The sequence below is a fragment of the Salvia hispanica genome, chromosome 6 (genome assembly GCF_023119035.1).
Source record: "Salvia hispanica cultivar TCC Black 2014 chromosome 6, UniMelb_Shisp_WGS_1.0, whole genome shotgun sequence".
Classification (NCBI taxonomy): domain Eukaryota; kingdom Viridiplantae; phylum Streptophyta; class Magnoliopsida; order Lamiales; family Lamiaceae; genus Salvia; species Salvia hispanica.
The window spans coordinates 1594261-1615230 of NC_062970.1; the positions used below are offsets into that span (position 1 = coordinate 1594261).

The 20970-nt window shown below is 37.0% G+C and overlaps 3 protein-coding genes across 3 annotated transcripts; 1 reads left to right on the plus strand and 2 right to left on the minus strand.

Annotated features, from left to right (window-relative positions):
- Window positions 1-570: 570 nt before the first annotated feature.
- Window positions 571-3219, minus strand: LOC125192592 (glyoxylase I 4). Its single transcript, XM_048090213.1, has 5 exons — window positions 3070-3219; window positions 2053-2218; window positions 1226-1309; window positions 936-1139; window positions 571-852 (listed from the first exon to the last, which is right to left on the minus strand). Exons 1-5 carry the CDS (start codon window positions 3112-3114, stop codon window positions 761-763), a joined length of 591 nt encoding a protein of 196 aa, XP_047946170.1. The 5' UTR covers window positions 3115-3219; the 3' UTR covers window positions 571-760.
- Window positions 3220-14074: 10855 nt separating this feature from the next.
- Window positions 14075-15107, plus strand: LOC125193445 (protein ALP1-like). The gene has a single exon (XM_048091234.1). It carries the CDS (start codon window positions 14100-14102, stop codon window positions 15105-15107), a length of 1008 nt encoding a protein of 335 aa, XP_047947191.1. The 5' UTR covers window positions 14075-14099.
- A 647-nt stretch (window positions 15108-15754) lies between these two features.
- On the minus strand, window positions 15755-19150 carry LOC125193448 (putative disease resistance protein At1g50180). Its single transcript, XM_048091237.1, has 2 exons — window positions 18060-19150; window positions 15755-17508 (listed from the first exon to the last, which is right to left on the minus strand). The coding sequence occupies exons 1-2, from the start codon at window positions 19048-19050 to the stop codon at window positions 15755-15757; spliced, it is 2745 nt and encodes a 914-aa protein (XP_047947194.1). The 5' UTR covers window positions 19051-19150.
- Between the last annotated feature and the right edge of the window lie 1820 nt (window positions 19151-20970).

Below are 20970 nucleotides of genomic sequence, written 5' to 3' on the forward strand. Positions count from 1 at the left end.
CACAGAATTATTCATTTATAAAAAAATTTATTTTTCAATTTATAAAATTATATGGACTCCTTAATGAGCAAAGTAATTTTTTAGTTTTAACTATATTCACATATCAATAGAATTAGAATATGTTATAAATATACTATGATTGCAAAAAAAATAAAAAAATAAGAGATGTGATTTTTAAATAGTGAATAAAATTTAGTGTCAGGTTGTTATGGGTGTTAAATGATGAATGAAAAGTAATTATCCTGTGTGTGTGACCTATAAATAGTGTAAATGAATAATGGAATCCAAGTTCTAATTTTTTTTTAATTTTTCTTAGTTTGACCACAAGTGTACCGAACCCGTTACGGGCGGAATTCGACTAGTCCTGCTCGATCAAGTTTGCGGATTAAGACCGAAGCCCGAAAGTCTTCCGGCGGATAGTTTTTCGGCTAATGAAATCCAAGTTCTACTAATTTTTTCGCTCATATTTTACTTAAAATCCACGCCGGATCAAATGAAACGCTATTTCACGGTCGCCACGAGATCAAACTATTAAACCGGAAAACTATGCATTATACATTACATCTCAACTGAAGTAGGGTAATGGCCAACAACTGCATTATTTCTTAACATTTACATTAATGGCATCACTTTTTCAATATACACCAAACCTGACATATAGGATTGCAAGATTTTCAACAGCTCTGACCTTCAAAAGCCATATAAAAAGTTCTCAAATAATCTTTGAAGAACAAGCATACAGCTACTAATCAAGAATCCATCAGTCCACCTGTGTAAACTCGAGCGCGTTGGCATCAGGATCCCGTGTGAAGATAGCTGGCCGACCTGAGCGACTAAGGGTATAGGGTATGCCTGAAAACACAAACGAGGGCAGCGTGAGCCTGAATGTATCCTACAGCACAAAAGTAGTACTACCAGATGACCTCACATATTACCAGCTCTATCGAGGATATCTTTTAGCTTTGACACATCTCGTATTGCTAGGCAGGCATGGCGGTCTCGACCACCATGTTCTGGCCGTCCAGTTAATGGGTCGGGATTCGGAAGCTCCATAAGATGTATCATCTCAGCGCCAACCCATAACCAAGCACCTCTGTAGGGGAGCTTGTCGTGTGGCCGTGCCTCATTTATTGGTAGACCTATTAATCACACAAGAAAAAATTTAAGGAGTTTTTACACTGAAGAAGAATGGTGAATCTACGACATTGAAACAGGAGGAACTCACCGAGAATATTCTGGTAAAAGTGCAGTGACCTTTCGAGATTCTCACACAAGATTCCAACATGGTGCATGCCAACAAGTCCAAAATCTTCAAGATCACAACATCACACAAATTTTTGTTACTTTTACAAATTTCTAGTTCTCTACACATTAACTGACATTGACACTTTGATCATTTTTTCCTCATAGAACTATGAAAGAAATGTTCGGGTTCAGGTTCCACTATCGAGAATATACGAAGTGGTAATCCAACATAAATGTAACTTGTGATTTATTCTCAACTAAATACATCATATATATGTAAAGATATACTTCTATTATCAAGAATACAAAGTATTTAGAGCTAGTAAGTGTTTGAGCTTTCAAACAGCTTTACACGAGCTTACATCTACCAAAGCTGGCTCGGGAAAATTTTTAAATAAAAGTGATATAAATGGGATGAAGTAAGATGGAACAACCATGTCATTGTCCCTCTTCCAAGATAGTCATACAGAGGCCAAACATCGATAAGCTAAATTCAAGACTGAACTGATTTCATGTACTTCCAATAATGATTTTGGCATCAAACGACGAGATTTACGCCTATCGTGCTATCCAATTATATGATGGACGAGTAGAAGTTCATAGACATTCATCAACAAAAAATAGCAGAGTCACAGACTCACAGATGAAGTGACATCTTTGATACGCTCAAGGACGTTATGGTAAATAGCTATATTCTTTTGGAAGATGAGGTCATTCGTACTCTTAATATAGACATGACAAATAACAATCTTAGAAGTTGCGAGGCTGAGATTGGTGACGCAGAATGATAGATGAAGAAATGTTTACCATCCTTGTCGTTAACCGCCTCAGCAGAATCCTTATCAAGCACATCTGCCTCCGTGGATGCTTTGGATTTTATTGCAGGAAATTGCACATTTCTGGCTTTTCCGAAAAAAAAATCTCTTTTTGAGAGTGGTTTGGTAGCAAGAGCTCTTACATTTACATCATTGGCCTGAAGATAGACACGGTCGAAATAAGTAATCCAGTTAAAACATAATCAAACAATTCGGGAACTCACATAGTAGTTAAAAAGATAAAAGGTTTCACTCCAATCCAGATCCCCCGGTAAAGATGAATGTCTCCATTAGTTAAACAAAGGGTATCATCGATTAAATTAAAAGGTCCCGGAGGAACAATGAGTAGTAATCGAGCACTCCACTCTCTAACAACATTTAGTCATTTACACTGTTAAACCTGGCCCTATCCTGCACCTCCTCGAGGGATTCCTAAGAGCAATTAAACGTTCTCCTCATCTTCCCAACAAACACATCAGCACACTGCTAGAGAGCTCTTAAATTAGGAGAGCTCGGAACTCCATTTTGCCAGCTCAAGATCACACGAATATGACGCTACTCAAGGTTGAGCCGAAATTAAACACGATGCACGCATCAGAACGATTTCAGTGCAAATTTTCACAATAGCACCCCTATGCTATCAGCATCAACTAAACCTAACCTAAATTGAATTTACACAAGAAGAATACTCCTCCCCTTTTCTGAACCATCAAATCTAGATTGACTGTTTCATATCCCTATTCCAATCCATTCCCTATTTCATATCCCTATTATGAAAATCTCAGCCACTCAATTTTAAAAGGGAAGATAGAATATTCAATTCAATCAATCCAATTCAAAAAAATTGTTTTGTTCAGTTTCTGAAGAATCAAATACACACACTCTCCAAGAATAACCTAATTCAATAATATTCAATTCTAGTTGAGCAAACAGACCAAAAAAAAAATTCAACATCTTGAAATTACACTTGAAATAGCAATATATCAGCAGAGAAATTGGTTAGTTATACCTTGTTGAGGGGTAAATTCAGAGGTGGACTCAGCAGAGAAGCCATGGTGTTGAGCTTAAAACTGGGAATTGATTTTAATATTTTTATAAATAATACTCCTCCATATTTGTTGGATTGAAAGAACACATAACGCCAAAAACTAATTTGAGGCTGAGGACTTTTGATCTCAGATTGCCACTAATTCATCATTCTAACTGCTAAAAAACTGCTTATAAATAAATTTTAAAAAAGCTGAGGACTTTTGATCTCAGATTGAAATTTTATTTTTTAATTTGTTTATAATCATAAAATAAAAAATATATATTTTAATGGTTATAGCATAAGTTTTCATTTGCCAGTTTAAAATTTTTGTTAAAGAGATAAATAAAAAGGACCAAAATTGGTGTATTTTTATTCGGAAAGTAATATTCATGGAAAATTAAAATTTTTTAAAGTAAAATTCGATTGTTCTCAAATCTCATTTGACAACCACATTATCAGCACCCCAGACCTAGAACATAAGGATAACGGTTGCAAAAATAAAACGAGCCAACAATATAAATCAGTGGCGGATGTAGCTTAGAGCATCTCAAGGGGGCCTACACGACCGGCTACAAGGGAAAGAATCCCACGATGATCCTCGAAGCCGTAGCTGATTACCGGCTGTGGATCCGGCATGCGTATTTTGGGGTAGCCGGGTCGAACAACGACATCAACGTCCTGAACTTGTCGCCCCTCTTCAACGAGAAGTGTCAGGGCGGTCCAGCCGTCTCATTTATGGCTAACGACAACCGGCATGATATGGGCTACTACTTGGCGGATGAGATATATCCTAGGTGGCCCGTCTTTGTGAAGACGATCAGGCATTCGATGGATGAAAGGAAGGCCTACTTTGCGGAACGGCAGGAATCGGCGCGCAAGGACGTGAAGCGCGCATTTGGTGTGCTCCAGTCTCGATGAGCGGCAATTAAGGGTCCAACGCGTTTGTGGGATGTCCAATGCATTTCCCAAATAATGTACGCCTGCATTATTATGCACAACATGATCGTCGAAGACGAAGGCGTACACTGACTAGTTGGGCCAATGACGATGAAGTCGGTCCAAGCCACGGAACGATGCCACCCCTAGTGTACGACGTGGGGTACCTCTCGATGAAGTTGGCCGCCTCAAGGAATATGCCGACATGCGCCAAATGGATGCTCATATTCAACTCCAAAAGGATATAATTGAAGAGTTGTAGGCACGGAGGATTGCACGGCGATAGTTTTTTTTCTTTATTATGTAATTTTTTTTATCTATGTACCTTTTTTTTAATGCAATTAATGAATTTTCCCGTATCTCATGTCGTAAATTTAATTCCGTACTTTAATCGTAATTTTAATTCGTAAATGTAGTATTTTTTGAATTATTTTTATTGTGGTCGGCCTATGGTCAAGCCTAATCTGATGTGGTAAGGTGTGGATTTTTAGTGTCAGCTGACGTGGCAGGGAGAGAGAGTGGCTGGCTTATTTGCATTGGAGATGCTCTTAGAACGAGGAGTATAACTGTACCCCAAAACAACTGGTTAATTACTATTTCCTCAATCCCAAGATAAGTGAGCACAAATTTTTCGGCACGAGATTTAATGAAATATGGTTTTGTTAGTACAATGGAAAGTGAATAAAGTAAGAGAGTTAATAAAGTAGAGAAAAAAAAAGTAAAGAGAGAATACCAAAAAAAGAAATGACTCACTTATCTTGGGACTTCCCAAAAAGGAATGTGAGTCGCTTATCTTGGGACGGAGGGAGTATATCATTTTACTTTTCTATTTCGTTTTATTTTGTCAACCTTCTTTAATGTTTTGTTTTACTAAAACAATTAAAAGTTCTATAGCGTTTTACTAATTTTTTTATCTTGTTTAATTAAAACAATTGATTTATTTTGTTTTATTTTATTTTATTCAAACAATTAAAAGATGTATTATCTTTTCTCTTTGTCAAAACAATTTAAACAATAAATTTATATTCTTCTTGACCTGATTATTAAACAAGCAAAAGTTTATTTTCAAATTTTATTTATACATTTTATAGAGATTATATATATGAGACAAAAATATCTATAATTTGTTTTATTTAAAAAAATACTATAAAAGATTTGCTAAAATTATTCATGTTCACTCGATTTACTTCAATAACAATTTTATATATTAAAAACTAGGGTTTTTGGCCTTAAAAACTACAAACTTTCCCTAAATTCCGGTTTTTTCCACGAACTCCGAAATTTATTTTTAAAACCACCAACTTTCAGTCCGTCTGCAATTTCCCACGGCGGATCAGCGGTGAAACCCGACTTGTATACATGTCATATTTAATCATATTTGGTATATCAAGGGTTAGCTGGATCGTATTTGGCAGAATTTGGGTGATTGGAAACTAGCTCTAAATGAAACTAAATAACAACTTAAACTAAAAATCTATATTGTTTTATCTTCCCATCCTTCATCTGATTCATTTTCAACCTATTGATCAAACTCCAGATCATCGAAGAGGTTCCACGTATCATCGAACACAATGCTGTGGTTAAGGGAGGCAGCCCACGCAGCAGTATACAAAATATTCATTAAAAGAATAGTCTCTATTTTATATTGAGTTTACCAATTAAGACTTTGGGCATTTATTCTCCATTTGTATTGCTCTCAAATGACTTATAAAAGATTGTTAGCCTCTCTATTTATATTTGCTATCTATCTCTCAATTGTTAGCCTCTCGAAACTGAAGCATATACATTTATTTCACTAGAAATTGTTGGAACTCATAGTCTCTAACATGTCCTTTATATAATTATATGTTCATTAAAAATCACCTCTAGTGTGACGTAAGAAGATTTCTTGTCGGTCCTGAAAAATTTCTCTTTCGGCCTTCAATGTTGCATAGTAAAGCCCTTATATGGACTTTTTAGTCTCTTTTTGACCTGAAGCTAATTAAATCTTGTAGTATGTTAGAAGATTCCAATGGGACAATATGCAAATAAATGCATTAAAAACTGAAGTTAGAAGAGACAGTTCAATAGCATAAAGCTAACCTGAAGTAAGAAGAGACAGTTCAATGATTTGAAGCTAGCATGAAAATCTTACAAGGAATACAAATTAATCCAGTTCTTGAACGGAAGATCATTCGAGACACATTGCAAGTGTTTTCCAAGGTGAGCAAAGAGTGTGACATGCTGAGTGCATGCCACAACGACAAAAGCAGCCATCTTTTTTCCCCTACTAGACCGTGAAACTATTCCACTAAACAGCAATTCGACCAATTCAAATAGGTCATATGCCACCATTTCTCCCCCGAATTCTGCCATTTCCATTGACTTGGCAATGCTCTTGTTGGTGTTGTCGAAGGGAGAGGATAACATCGAACCTTTATAGTATTCCAATTCACGTGCGTCATGAACATCAATCTTCAATATGCTTGACATCCGCTTGTGGATTTTGTCTAATTTCTGCTTCATACAACAATCAACACAGTTCGTAGGTTTGCAGCAAGATGATTATGGTTGGGTCGATCCGGTATATTATCCAAAATTTTGTATCGTTATCGTATCGAAAATATCGATATGAAAGAATTCCATATTGTTACTATATTGAAAGTTTTGGTATATATCGAATTTCAACATACCGATATTTCGGTATGGATAATATCTATACCGTTACCGATTCAAAATTTTGGTATATAGTACCGAAATGTACTGAAATTTTATACCATTTCGAATACCAGTATATCGAAAAATATAATTTCAAAACTGAAAAATAAAACCAAAATTAATATAATTTCAATTCAATGGAATAAACATTGTTCACATCCCTATACGTGTTATTATTATAAACGTTATGCATCAATAATTTAATACGTATTGATTTTCGATATAAAATGGTAACTGCGGTATAAAAAAAAGTTATATCGTTATCGTATCAAAAACTTATGATATGATATTGTATCTATTGAAAATTTTGTATACCGAAAATTCGATAATTTTTTATATTTTTTGGTACGATACGATCGATATACCATTTTTTTGGTATATTTATCCAGCCCTAGATATGGTGCCTTATGAAATGCCACTGCTGTCTTTGTTGGATTGTTATTAAAAAACTTGATTTTGTAATGAAAATATCTAGATATTATCTAGAATTAGGCATGAGAAAATATCTAGATATTATATATAGAATTATCTAGAATCAGTAGTCTCAATAATATAGATATTATCTAAAAAATATATAGATTTTTTATTAAATTTTATTTTAGATATTTAGAATATAAAAAGATTATGAAGATAATTCTAGAATAGGAAGTGGATGCCTATAAATATGCGAGAGATGTGTCATTTTGTATAGGTTGAGAAAGTTTGAGAATAAAGTGTTCCTTAGTTTTCTCACCTCCATTATTTTATTACCAAAATATGTGAAAGGTAAATAATTGTCAATTATTAATCTAAATCAAGAATAAAGTAAAAAAAGTACCAGTGGACAACTGTATAAACCGATTCTTAGCTTCCAAATCTTCGAACAAATCGTGATCCAGTGAAATGGGCCTGTATTTCAATGTGTTTTAGAAGGAATTTTAAAAATGTGCCGGTGGTTGAACTTGAAGAGAAATTTGATCAGATTCTTATGAAGAAGCAATTTTTTTCATTAATCTTCTGCAGATCCAGCCATCCTTCTTGATGATTTTTTGGCAGTATTTAAATGCTCCAGTGCCCATACAGGATAATAACGCATTGAGTACAGTGGTTTTCTCAACACACACATTGAAAAATCCTGACATAAACACTATTGTTCCACATCGAAGTTGCGGAACCAAATGAACTATTACTCTCAGTTGAGGCGTAAGAAGATTTCTTGCCGGGACTGAAAATTTTCTCTTTCGGCCTTCTATGCTTCATAGTAAAGCTTTTCTATGGAGTCTCTAGTCTCATGTGACTCATAGCTAATTAAATGATGAAGTAAGTCAGAAGATTCCAATGCGAAAGTCTGCAAATAAATGCATTAAAAACTAAAGTTAGAATAGACAATTCAATAATATGAAGCTAAGACAGTTCAAAATATGAAGCTAACCTGAAAATCTTTTGAGGAGTACAAATTAATCCACGGAAGATCATTCGAGACACATTGCAAGTGTTTCCCAAGGTGAGCAAAGAGTGTGACGTGCTGAGTGCATGCTGCAACTCCAAAACCAGCCACCTCTCTTCCCCTGCTAGACCGAGAAATTGTTCCAGCAAACAACAACTCGACCAATTCAAATAGGTCATATGCCACCATTTCTCCCCCGAATTCGGCCATTTCCATTGACTTGGCAATGCTCTTGTTGATGTCGTCGAAGGGAGAAGATAATGCCAAACCTTTGTAGTATTCCAAATCACGTGTGTCGTGAACATCAATCTTCAATATGCTTGACATCCGCTTGTGGATTTTGTCTAATTTATGCTTCATACAACAATCAACACACTTTGTAGATTTGCAGCAAGATGATTATGGTTGGGTCGATCCGGTATATTTATCCAAAATTTTGTATCGTTATCGTATCGAAAATATCGATATGAAAGAATTTCATATTGTTACTATATTGAAAGATGCTTAACCATTATTACTATATTATTCCTTCGGTCTCAACTAAGTTGAGTCGTATTCTATTTTCGATGTCCCAACTAAGTTTAATCATTTCCTTTTCTAATAAAAAATAAAACATCCAATATCTCTTTACTCTCAACTTAGTTGGGACGGTGGGAGTAGTATGCAATTCCAATTAAAAAAAATGCTTAATATTTTGGGGTGATACGTTTTATGATATTTTAATTCACTTTTTAAAGTCATAATAAGTTGATAAAAAGTCACGTAGAAAACCACATTGATTTAATTGTGTCAAGTAAGATAAAAAACTCTCGTAGGTTAGTTAAATATGATGATAGACATGCCGTAGAAAAAACCAAACAAAGTGCAAAGTTTATGATATTCTAGACCAATTTTAAAGTTCGTAAGAAATACTACCAAATTTTGACCAAAATTCATGGCTTTAAAAACCAATATCCCTAATATTTTTTACTTATTTTTTCATATATGATAAATGATATCATTGTTAGTGCATTTACAAGTCATGATGATTTGTTTTTTAAAAAATTGACGAGTAATTAGATAAGGAAAAATAACACAAGAGGCAAATAAAAACTAGTACTAGTATAAATTAAATTATGAAATAATTAAATGAATATTTTTATTTGAAAAACGTATAGTACTACCATAGTAGATTATAAAATTATTTTACAGTTAATAAAATAATTTAATTTTATTGTATGTTGATAATACTAGCAAAACTAATTCATACTAATATTTTTTCCTAACCATTAATGAGGCTTGCAATAATTTTGAGTAGGGGTGTCGAAACGGGTAGCGGGTATCGGGAAACCCTCAACCCGACCCGTTACCTGCCGGGTAGCGGGTATCCACTACCCGACGACAATGGGAAACGGGGCGGGATCGGGTAGTTTGTTTTAAATTTTTGTGGGTATGGGGTATACCCGCTAAACCCGATAATACCCATTACTTTTAGGATTAAGGTTTTCAAATATTTTATTTTAGTTAATTAGTTTCAAATCTATATCTATATATACTCCCCAATTCCCCAATGATACACTTTATTTCCAATTATTTGGTAAAAGTAAAATTTTTATTAGTTTAGTGTCTTTAGATTAGAGATTTAAAATTTTACACTTTTAGTTGAAGTTATTTATATTGAACATTTTATGAAAGTGAATTCTTTTTTAATTTATATTAAAATTTTGAATGGTGATTTAATTTTGGACATGCTTGATGTTTCTATCAATTTAAGAGATGAGAAATTACCATATTTGTGCATATTTAAAAATTATGCAAATACAACAAAGTAAAAAAAATACAAATCTAAAATCATAGTGTAGGAACTAGCAACAATCCCAAAATTCATTCTAGAATTTCAAACATGCACATAAAATTATTGTATTAGATGACTAGCATTGATAAGCGAAAACTAAAAGCATAATACCATTGAATAATACTCCATAATACACAATTCAAATTATGCCTACGGGTTTGGGTACCCGCAACTGCGGGTTTGGGATACCCGATGCGGGTATGGGTTACCCGTTTAACTATACGGGTCGGGATTGGATAGTATAATATTGAAGTTTTCGGTACGGGTACCCGCAAAATCGGGTTTGGGTACCCGCGGGTACCCGTTTCGACACCCCTAATTTTGAGGATAATCTCCTTTGGAAGTTGAAGTGCATGAGTGAATCCACAGTAGTATTAATTAATTTGAACATACAACATTTGCTTTCATAATCACACCGAGTTTCTATTTTTATTTCAACTATTAAACACAAATATCATCATCATTAGCCACATCATTCAAACAATAGCAAATTTTTCCAAGCAAAGCTGGCTGAAAAATCAACACTATTAACAAATTGCTTCAATTCAAAGCAAAGCTGCAGAAAAGTTCTAATCAACGAGTTTTGATTAGAGAGTGAATATTTATATAAAAATACCAAGTAGCAATAATTCAATAACCATTAGAGAATGACAAATATCTTGTGGTATTTTTCCTGTCACGGTTGAAAGAATTCATCCGTCAAATTTGTTGGAAGAATAATAGTATGACAGCTTCTTGATATTTAGGAAAACAATATAACAACAGTACCAGCCAAGTGATTTGCACCAAGCTGTAAATGTGTGAGGGAAGTGAGGTTTCCAAGTTCTGTTGGTATGCTACCTATCTTATCAAAACAAATCATTAAATTAATTTTTTTTTTCAAACAACTAAATTAATAAACATGAGACATAGATTTGTAGAACATATATACCAGTCAATTGATTAGTAGAAAGGATTAGATTTTCGATGGAAGTGAGGTTCCCAAATACTAATGTCCATTTCATCTCAACAAGGAATAGAACTGACAAAGTAGACATGTCTATCTAGGCGACGTCCTTCGGCACATTTAAGCATACCATGAATAGAAACTTAGCCTAGACAATAATGTTGCATCATGTAATCAACGAACAAAAATGATGATCTAAACTGTAGCTGCTATAATCACTTCAACGTAACAAGTAGCAAAACCAAAGATGGTAGAACAAGTGAAGTAGCTACAAAACGCATCATCAATATAAATCAAAATAGCATGAAGATGGCTCAATGTAGAAAACTTATTTTCATCAAATCAAATAACCGGCATTGTCGTGTGACACTACGATGTCTACAGTGTCCAGGCTGAGCCACCGCAAAGTTACAGCGACTTGCATACTCTTGACTTGTTGGCAACGTCTCTATTGCTACGCCACTCGTCTCAATTTCCAACCATTATGCAAATATGGTCAACCGTATCTTGAATTCTCATACTAGCAATCAGATAAAAAAGTTCCTGGTTTACGTTTTGAAACAAAATTTTAGGACTTTTAAACTTCTATAACTATTTATTGTACCCTCGAATCGAAAATCTTGGATCCGCCGCTAACACAAACTCCTTAGCATTGTACTAAGGTCGAGGAACAAAAGACGTTTGTTGCTGTTTAAACGCTCAATTACTTGGATCACATCACTAGCTTTATTTTTTATTATGTAATTTTATTTTTTAATTATTTAAATTATTTTTTTAAATTATGTAATTTTTTTTTTAATATTATGTAATCTTAGGTTTATTAATGATATTTTAATATTTAAGTAATGTCATATTTAAAGAATTGTATATAATAAAAAATGTAAATAATATTAAATGCTTTAAGACATAAATGTTTAATAAAAAAACGGGATATGGATGCTCTAATATACTCCTGCTTCTAATTTAAAAGTTTCACTTTGATATTTTATATTTTTTCATTTTAGATGTCTAACCTACTTATATAATTATTCTCTTTAGAGCATTCCCATCGGTTGTACGTCAATCCGTGCCAGCGGCACGGCGACCGCTTGTGTAGCTTGTCCGTCCTTGGCAGCGGCAAGGCGGTGCTCTTAGGGTGTCCACAATGGTGGCCCTCTTGGGCATGCCCAAGCCACCATTTCTTTCCGCGTGCCTTGGCCCCGGGCCCAGCGGACCCCCCCGGGACTCATCATTGAAAGACCATGATTTTTAAACGTTTTTATGTCGTTTTCGGCCCGCCACACCAAAATACGCATGCCCATTGCAAGTGTCAAACGGGCCCAAAGGGTCATCCCTGGGATGTCCCCTTTTTAAACCCAAGTGAATTTCCCCCTTTGGGCCCCCGGGTAGTTCCTCCATCCGCCGCGACCTTGGGGTTTCCTCATGCCCCAAAAATGACTGCGCCCGGGGCATATTTTCCTGGGATTCCCCGGCCACGGTTTCCCCAAAAATTTTCCCCCTTTTAAGAGTTCTTTTATACCCTTTTTCAAAAAGCCCGGCCCTCTTTAGGGGGAAAAAAGTTTCGCCCTATCTGTAGATATTCGTCGAACGTCGGCCCGGATGGGCGGCCCCCCAATTGCGGCCGTGGCCCGATATGTCGAAATCCGGCCCACCGGGGGGATCACTCCGTAAGGTGAAGCACCATCGCGAGACAAACAATCCCCAAAGTGGATGAAGAGTCGTTCAAAACATTCCCAACCCCCGGCGAAAAAACTCCCCTATAACGGGGGGTTTTCGGTAGTCTTCCATCCCCGGGGGTCGGCCCCCCACATGGTCACGGGTTTATAAACCGACGACGGGATCTCGGCCGAGGATGGCCGCCGCCCCCCCAAAACCGCCCTCCTCCTCGTCGCCCTCTTGCCCCCCTTTTTTGGGGTTCTTGGAATCCTCATCGACCCAAGCCCGGGAAAAATTTTCCTTTGGCGGGAAAAAGTGTTTTTAATTTTTAAAAAAAATCAAGTGGAAAGAGTAGAGTTTGGGGTTTTGGGGGAAAAAATTGGAGGAGAATGGATTTTTTATATTAAAAATTTTGAAAAAAAAAAAAAAAATTTAAAAATTTGGTGGGGGGGGCGCGGTTCCCCCCTTTCGGGGGCCAAGCCCCGCAAAAGGGCCCCCGGCCGCCGGCGCTCGGGTTTTCCCCGTTTTTACTTAAATTCGAATTTAATTTAAAAATTGTTTTTAAATAAAAAAATATTTTCCCACTTTCCAATAAATTATATCCGTTTTCTACACACTTTTAATTTATTTTTCAATTTTTTCCCCAAAATTCACATTTTCATTTGTAAATACTTCCACTTCAACATTAAAAATTATGTAATTTTTAATTTGTAGGATTTTAATTATGTAATTTTTATTTTTTAGGATTTTAATTGTGTAAATTTTATTTTTTAGGATTTTAATTATGTAATTTTTATATTTTAATGTATTTTAATATTGTAGAAATTTTTTAGTAATTGAAGTATTTAAATTGAATAAATAGAATGATGTCCTGAGATAGAAAATGAGATAAATAATTAGAGGATGAGAAAAACAAAATTTAGAGATACGTTAACAATGTCGACATCGGAAAAATTTAAAGAATATATTTTTATAATAAAGATCATACTACTATTGAAACTGATTTTACCAATAATATGAGTAGTATTTATTTATTTATGAAATTAAAGAATCACTTTCATCTATTCTAGATTTTTTATATTATAAATAAAATTATTTATATAAAACTAATAACATGAAAAATTGTTTACAGCGCTGGGAGTCAGAGTCAAAAACCCAACCCAATTATAGGCATTGAATGCCTAATATACAAAGCGAAAGTCAGCCTTTCTAATTTTAGACTATAATATTATGGTACTCATCATTAGTAATTTACAGAATTACCCCTGGAGAGCTTCCTCCTTCCTTCCCCAATTTAAAAACCCAACCGCGTAAACAGAGCTCCTTATGATAATGAATTCATCGTATCAAATCGAAGCGTATAGACAGCACCCGCCGCCCTCGTCTCACGCGGTAAGGTCCATTTCCCTATCTTCACCTTGACCACCTCACTCCCTCGCATTCACACCCTATCTACACATCCACATATGGTATATATACATATAATAATTTCAAGATCTTGTTCTAACAAATTCATGGCATTCAACAACAACACCCAATTCCAGACTCCCAATCCTGAAATGGACCTCTATTCACTACTGAATAGAGGTCTGGAAGAGTCCACATCCGCCGCTGCTGCTGGTCAGCAGCAGCAGCGGCGGCTGTGGGTGAAAACCCGGTCCAAGGCGTGGTGGGAGCACGTGAGCAGCCCGGACTACCCGGACGAGGAGTTCCGGAAGGCCTTCCGCATGGGCCGGGCCACGTTCGACATGATCTGCTCCGAGCTCGAGGCCGCGGTCACCAAGAAGGACACCACCCTCCGCCAGGCCATCCCCGTCCGCCAGCGCGTGGCCGTGTGCATCTGGCGCCTGGCGACCGGGGAGGCCCTGCGGGAGGTGTCCAGGCGCTTCGGCCTCGGGATCTCCACCTGCCACAAGCTCATCCTCGAGGTCTGCGCCGCGATCCGGGCCGTCCTCATGCCGAGGTTCCTCCAGTGGCCCGACCCGGCCCGGGCCGCCGCGATCCGGGCCGGGTTCGAGGCCGCGTCCGGGATCCCCGGGGTGGCCGGGGCCATCTACACCACCCACATCCCGATCATCGCGCCGAAGGTGAGCGTCGCTGCCTACTTCAACAAGCGACACACCGAGCGGAACCAGAAGACGACGTACTCCGTCACGCTGCAGGGCGGCGTCGACCCGAACGGCGTGTTCACCGACATATGCGTCGGATGGCCGGGCTCAATGACCGACGAGCACGTGCTCCAAAAGTCTGTGCTCTGCCAGCGCGCCCTGGCGGGCGCGCTGGCAGACACCTGGGTAGTAGGGAACTCAGCCTTTCCACTGACGGACTGGCTGCTGGTTCCCTACGCCCACCAGAACCTGACATGGGCGCAGCATGCGTTCAACGAGAAGGTCGGGGAGGTGCAGGAGGTGGCGAGGGAGGCGTTCATGCGGCTGAAGGCGAGGTGGAGCTGCCTGAGGAAGCGGACGGAGAATAATTTTAGATTCGCCAGAATTGAGAAAACAGAAATCAGGAAGAAATAACTTCATTCTGGGAAGAATATCAGGTTTTTTGTTGGTGATCTGCAAAGTAAAATGTGAAGAGGATCCTGGGAGTTAGAAGTAATGGGTATTTGCATAAGTAAAAATAATAAAATAAAATACTATAGAATGTTGACATGGAATACATAGATAAAAGAGAGAGACAAGAAATCAATGTGCTAAACGAAAAATACTAAAAATAAAGGAATCTTGCATGGTATTTATATTATGTTCTAGGATGATGGTACCACACATAAAATTTCTTGCAAATTCCTTCACCTATGTAACTGAGATTTCGTTTGAATATTCGTAGAATTATTTATAATTAATGTATATGATAGGTAAAAAAATAATTTACATAGAGAGATATATAAATATAAGTTTTTTTTTAGATTTATTGAGGTATTTAAGGATTGAGAATTGCCACTAGAAGTGACATGTGATAAAGATTCAAAAATCCGATAGCATTAAGACAACTTATCGAGTTCATTATCTATATTGCGCTACGACATTATTCAAATGCATCTACAATTGGTTTTATTTTGATCCTATACCATAATTTTAGCTTATTTGATATATAACTTTAAGAATTAATATTATCTTATCATTATTGATAAAAAAAAAACAATGTAAATATGCTTGCAAATTTGTTACCTCATAATCTTGACAAATGGGGCATAATCTTCTTCTTTCACTCTCTCCATGAATTCACTTGGCATGCTCCTGATTTTTATCTCTTGAAGAGTGGAGATGAGTCTCAAGCCATCCGGAAGCTTCTTCAAATTGCAACACGAATCGATCGACAAGAAAGTAAGCTTCGACAATGCTCTTTCTTTCACTTCCCATTTCTTCAAATCTTGCAAGTCGGAAAGATAAAGCTTCTTTAGTTGCGGGAATGAATTCGAAAGGAAAATCAATGTTCCTCTTATCTCTACTTTCCTCAACTCGAGCCTTTGCAACATCGGATACTTTCCAATCTCCATCACTTCTACAACACCCTCGCAGTCGAAAAGTCCCAAATATACCAAATTTTGACACATCCCTTGTTTATAGTACGGAAAATTGCCACTCATATTGCATTTGAAGAACCACATGGTAACCAAAGAAGGAGACATCAACCCTTCATTTAATACCTCTCTATTTTTATGTGAACTTAAATCACATGACTCAACCACGAGATGAGTCTCGCGTAGTTGGCTATTTTTGTTGCTCAACACAATCGACAGGCTATACACATCATAAACTCTAACGTATAGACTTTGCAGGCTGACTAATTTGGGGATATCTTCGATGCAAGTAGTCTCGCTACTAATACTTTCTAACGTCTCCAACTCCTCTAGCCCGTCTAGTCTTAGTTTCTCCTCTCCAATCAACTCTATTCTCCTAGTGAGATACAAATGCTTTAGTCTTTTCATCTTCCAAATCACATTTGGCAATCTAAGAACAATCAACGGTGACACTCGCAAATCTAAGATCTGCAAGTACATCATGCTGCATATAGATTTCGGTAGCTCTCTCACATTAGACAGCATCAAACTCAAGTATCGTAAATGAATTAGTTCACCCACCTTGCTCGGTAACATCCTCCCTTCAAACTCACAACCTTCTACCACAAATATCCTCAAGCATTTCGACTTCTCAAAGTTAATCGAATTCTCTTTCAAGACAATTTGTGAACCGAGAAAACTACCTTTTCGGAGAAGCATGAAGGATCTAAGATGATCAAGTTCCTCTAGCCCATCTATGCTCGATGCACTCTTCTCGAGGTCATAATTTATGGCTAATCTGCTTATGGAAATGCGAACGGTTGGAGGTAGTGCTAGCCTCGGTGAAGGAATGCCACACAGATATCTGGAAGCATCAATGCGCTTCACAAACTTTTCTTCTTCAGCCTTCGAAGAGCAGAGATCATGCATCAAATCATGCAGCCCGCACGAATCAAAATTCTTATGCAGAGTGCTGTAAACTTGACTCTTGTGCAGTTGAACCATACACCTCATAGCGAGCTCAGTTAGATATCTCTGAGCCACATCTTTGAGAGTCTCGTTAGGCCCTTTATCTTGGTATGAAATGAAGCCTTCCGCCATCCACAATAAATACAATCTCTCGGTATCAATCTTGTGATCCTCGGGAAAACATGCTAAATAGAGAAAGCATGGTTTCAAGTAATAAGGCAAGGCATCATAGCTCAACTCCAACACTTGTTTTACCCTTGTATATTCTTCAACACCTTCTCCATGCCTTAGATATGATTCCATGTTCATATTAACCTTTTGCCATTCTAGTAAAGTGTGCTCTTTTTGGTGCAAAATCCCTCCAATAACACAAATAGATAGTGGCAACCCTTCACACTTTGATACAATTTCTCTTCCAATATGTTCAAATAATTCTAAATCTTCATCAACTGCCACAATATACAACATAATAAGATACATGTATTTTGTTTATTCTAGAATTATCAAAATAATACTAATAAGATTTAGCATTACAAGTTATTTTCTATCGGAAGTAGCCTTACAAGTTACTACAATTCATCAAATAAAAATATGAATAGTACTTGTATAAATCTTATTCTTTACTCTTTATCAAAACTTTCTCTATTGTATCTATCTATCTATCTATCTCATTTATTAATTATGTTATATTTGATCTCTTTTCATTACTTTATTAATTCATATAAATCTTTTTTTTTCTTTTCATTTTGTGGACAAACTATACCCTAGAAAAAGTTATTTTCTACACAACCTATTTTATTTTTAACTATATATTTTTAACATCTATTTATATACCACCATAAAACTTATTTATATAAGATGCAGGAAGATGCAGAGAGAGCACATTTGATCTATATACCCTACACAAGTTATAACCTACTTTCACAACTAATGTGGAACATTTAGTCGTAACAATACTGTTCCTACTTTAGCAGTGTTTCGTCAAACGACAAAAACTAACCTGGAGAAAAGTCTGATACTTTTTGAAGTAAAGCCCATCCTTCATCTTCTGTCAGAAATTTAGCCTTGTGAGGTTCGGATTGTTGATTAGCAATATTCCTAGATCGAGTGGTGAGAATCACATTACAATCAACCGGCAATGCTTTCTTAATGATTTCCCAATGAACATCTTCCCATATATCATCTATCACAATCAAACATTTTCTCTCCACCAAAAAACTATGAATTCTTCTCACCAATTCATCAACATCCATGCCTTTAATCTCTACCTTGCTGTCAAGTTGTTTCAAAATCTTGCCCAAAACGGACTTATGCTCAAACTGTTGGGTGATGCAAACCCATACTCGAGCATAAGACTGGAGGTCTCTGTGGTTGTACACCTTCCTCGCGAGGGTGGTTTTTCCGAGACCACCCATCCCATATATCTTCACTACCCGGGGCCGTTTCACATCCTTCACCTTGGAGACCAAAAGCTCGATGTCTCTCTCCATGCCCACGAAATGAGGCTCAACCTCATGCGCGTACGTCTGTCTCAGCAGACGATTCCGCTCATCGTCCTGCTTCATGAGAGACGAGCATTCTTGTCCCAGCTCCGACTCTAACTTGCTAGTGAGGTCGGATAAGGCGGATATTATGACGCGAGCCTCGTTCCCGGCCTGGTGGACGCTGTAGCACTCGCAGATGATGCAAATGTACCTTTGGAGTTTTTCCTTGAGACTCTTCCACCCTTCCCTTCTGGATTGGACTTCAACGGCATACGTTTCGAGGAGATTCTCGGCTTTGAAAGCGAGATCTTTGAGCTGGGAAATGTAAAGCTTTAGAGTTGGAGAATCGCGTTTGTCTCTGTCGGCTTTCATCAGCAAGGCGTGAATGCTTCTCAAATCGCTTTCGACTTTGTCGACGTCACCTCCCACACTAAGCAGAAAGTTGGTTTCTTCAACCAGCAATTCACGAAGGATTTCCAGAAACACATTTGCAAAATAATCTGCCATTCTACCTTTTTTTGACAGATTAGATTCTGTGTTATCTACACAAATGCTTCATAGAAATGCAGAGATTTTCAAATTGGAGAAAAGAAGAACACCCAATTAAGGCAAATGGAATTGTTTGATAGGGAAGGAAGCTCACTATACGTGCCTTCTATAGCATAGAGATCCTACTTTTATCTATAAAGTTACTATTTAATGTTTAGGCGTTTGCTTTAGCAATGTTTAGAGGTTTGCTTTATGCTTAAGTAATGTTTAGGGATTTAATTTATTCTTCAAGAGCCTACACATATTTAAAACTACAAATATGGGAAAATATCACATGCATAAGCAAATAATTAAAATCAAATCAAATCATATTCAAATCGCTTAGATCCCATAGCACAAGTAGTACTTCCACTCAAGGTCTAAGCCTGCTTAGATCCAAATCTTATGCAGGCTTAGATCTGAAAACGAAATAGCACAAGGTCAATTATATAATATACTTAGTTAGTAACAGAGAAAATACAAAAGAGTAACAATCTCTATATGATAATAATCTATGCTTTCAAATTCATTACCTTTGCTCAGCCCTTTTAGTCTCCAAATGTTGTTATGACAACGCGCATAATCTTTCTTCTTTTACTCTCTCTTCACGAATTCTCTTGGCATGTTATAGAGATGGATCCGTCGAAGAGTGGAGATGAAACTCAAACCATCTGGAACCTTCTCCAAATTGCGGCACTCAAGGATAAACAAGGAAGTAAGTTTTGGCATTGCTCTTTCTTCCACTTTTCATCCCTGTAAATCTCCAAACTTGCAGCTGCTTGAGCTGTGGGAATGAATTTGAGTGGCAGTAATGTTTCTGCCATCTCAACTTCTTGCAACCAGAGATGTTGCAACATGGAATACTTGGAAAACTACTCCATCACATCTAACTAAACCTTGTATTTTCACAGTTCATAAGTTGCTAAATTCTAGCACATCCATTGTTTGTACTTTGTAGTATGGAAAACTGCCACTCGCATCACATTTCTTAGCCTCCAAAGTGACTAACGAAGGAGACATCAACCCGTCCTTTAAAACCTCCCTACCTTTCTCCCAACTTGATCAACAGAAGCAATGAACACCAACAACATTACTATATCTGGATTCTAGTTTTAGTTTATAGAGATGAAAATTACAATTTCCAAGTAATCAAACCACAGCATTCAACTTGGATTCATACATTGTTTTTTCTTCCTTCTAATTTGGATTATTATTCATCTCTTCCACTCCAGAGTAGTACTTCCACTCAAGGATCAAACTTATGCATGCTTATGATCTGAAACGAAATAGCACAAGGTCAGGTATATAGTAGGAGTAGTTAGTTATAGAGAAAATACAAAAAGTAACAACCTCTCTCTATATAATAATCTATGCTTCTAAAATCATTACCTTTGCTCAACCCTATGTTTGTACGACAAATGGCGCATAATCTCCTTTTTTTACTCTCATCACGAATTCTCTTGGCATGCTGGCGAGATGGATCTTTCGAAGGGTGGAGCTCAAACCATCTGGAACCTTCTCCAAATTGCGGCACTCAAGGATAAACAAGGAACTAAGTTTCGGCATTGCTCTTTCTTCCACTTTCCATTCCTTTAAATCTTCCAAGTTGCAGAGACCAAGCTGCTTGAGCTGTGGGAATGAATTTGAATGACAGATTAATGTTTCTGGCATCTCGACACCATTCAGCGAGAGATGTTGCAACACGGGATACTTGCCAAACTCCATCACGTCTACCTTAACCTTGCATTTAAATAGTTCCAAAGTTAATAAATTCTGACACATTCCTTGTATGTAGTATGGAAAACTGCCACTCATATTGCATTTCTCCAATCGCAAACTAACCAACGAAGGTGACATCAACCCACCATTTAAAATCTCTTTGCCATTCTCCAAACTTAA

Bases quoted from the DNA above. Each gene is read 5' to 3' on its own strand.
- LOC125192592 (XM_048090213.1), bottom strand. From the start codon at position 3,114: ATGGCTTCTCTGCTGAGTCCACCTCTGAATTTACCCCTCAACAAG. The intron at 2,219-3,069 runs GTATAACTAACC...GTCTATCTTCAG, and splicing joins TGAATTTACCCCTCAACAAG to GCCAATGATGTAAATGTAAG. The intron at 1,140-1,225 runs GTGAGTTCCTCC...TGTGATTAATAG, and splicing joins CTTTTACCAGAATATTCTCG to GTCTACCAATAAATGAGGCA.
- LOC125193445 (XM_048091234.1), top strand. From the start codon at position 14,100: ATGGCATTCAACAACAACACCCAATTCCAGACTCCCAATCCTGAAATG.
- LOC125193448 (XM_048091237.1), bottom strand. From the start codon at position 19,050: ATGGCAGATTATTTTGCAAATGTGTTTCTGGAAATCCTTCGTGAATTG. The intron at 17,509-18,059 runs GTTAGTTTTTGT...ATATTGTGGCAG, and splicing joins AGTATCAGACTTTTCTCCAG to TTGATGAAGATTTAGAATTA.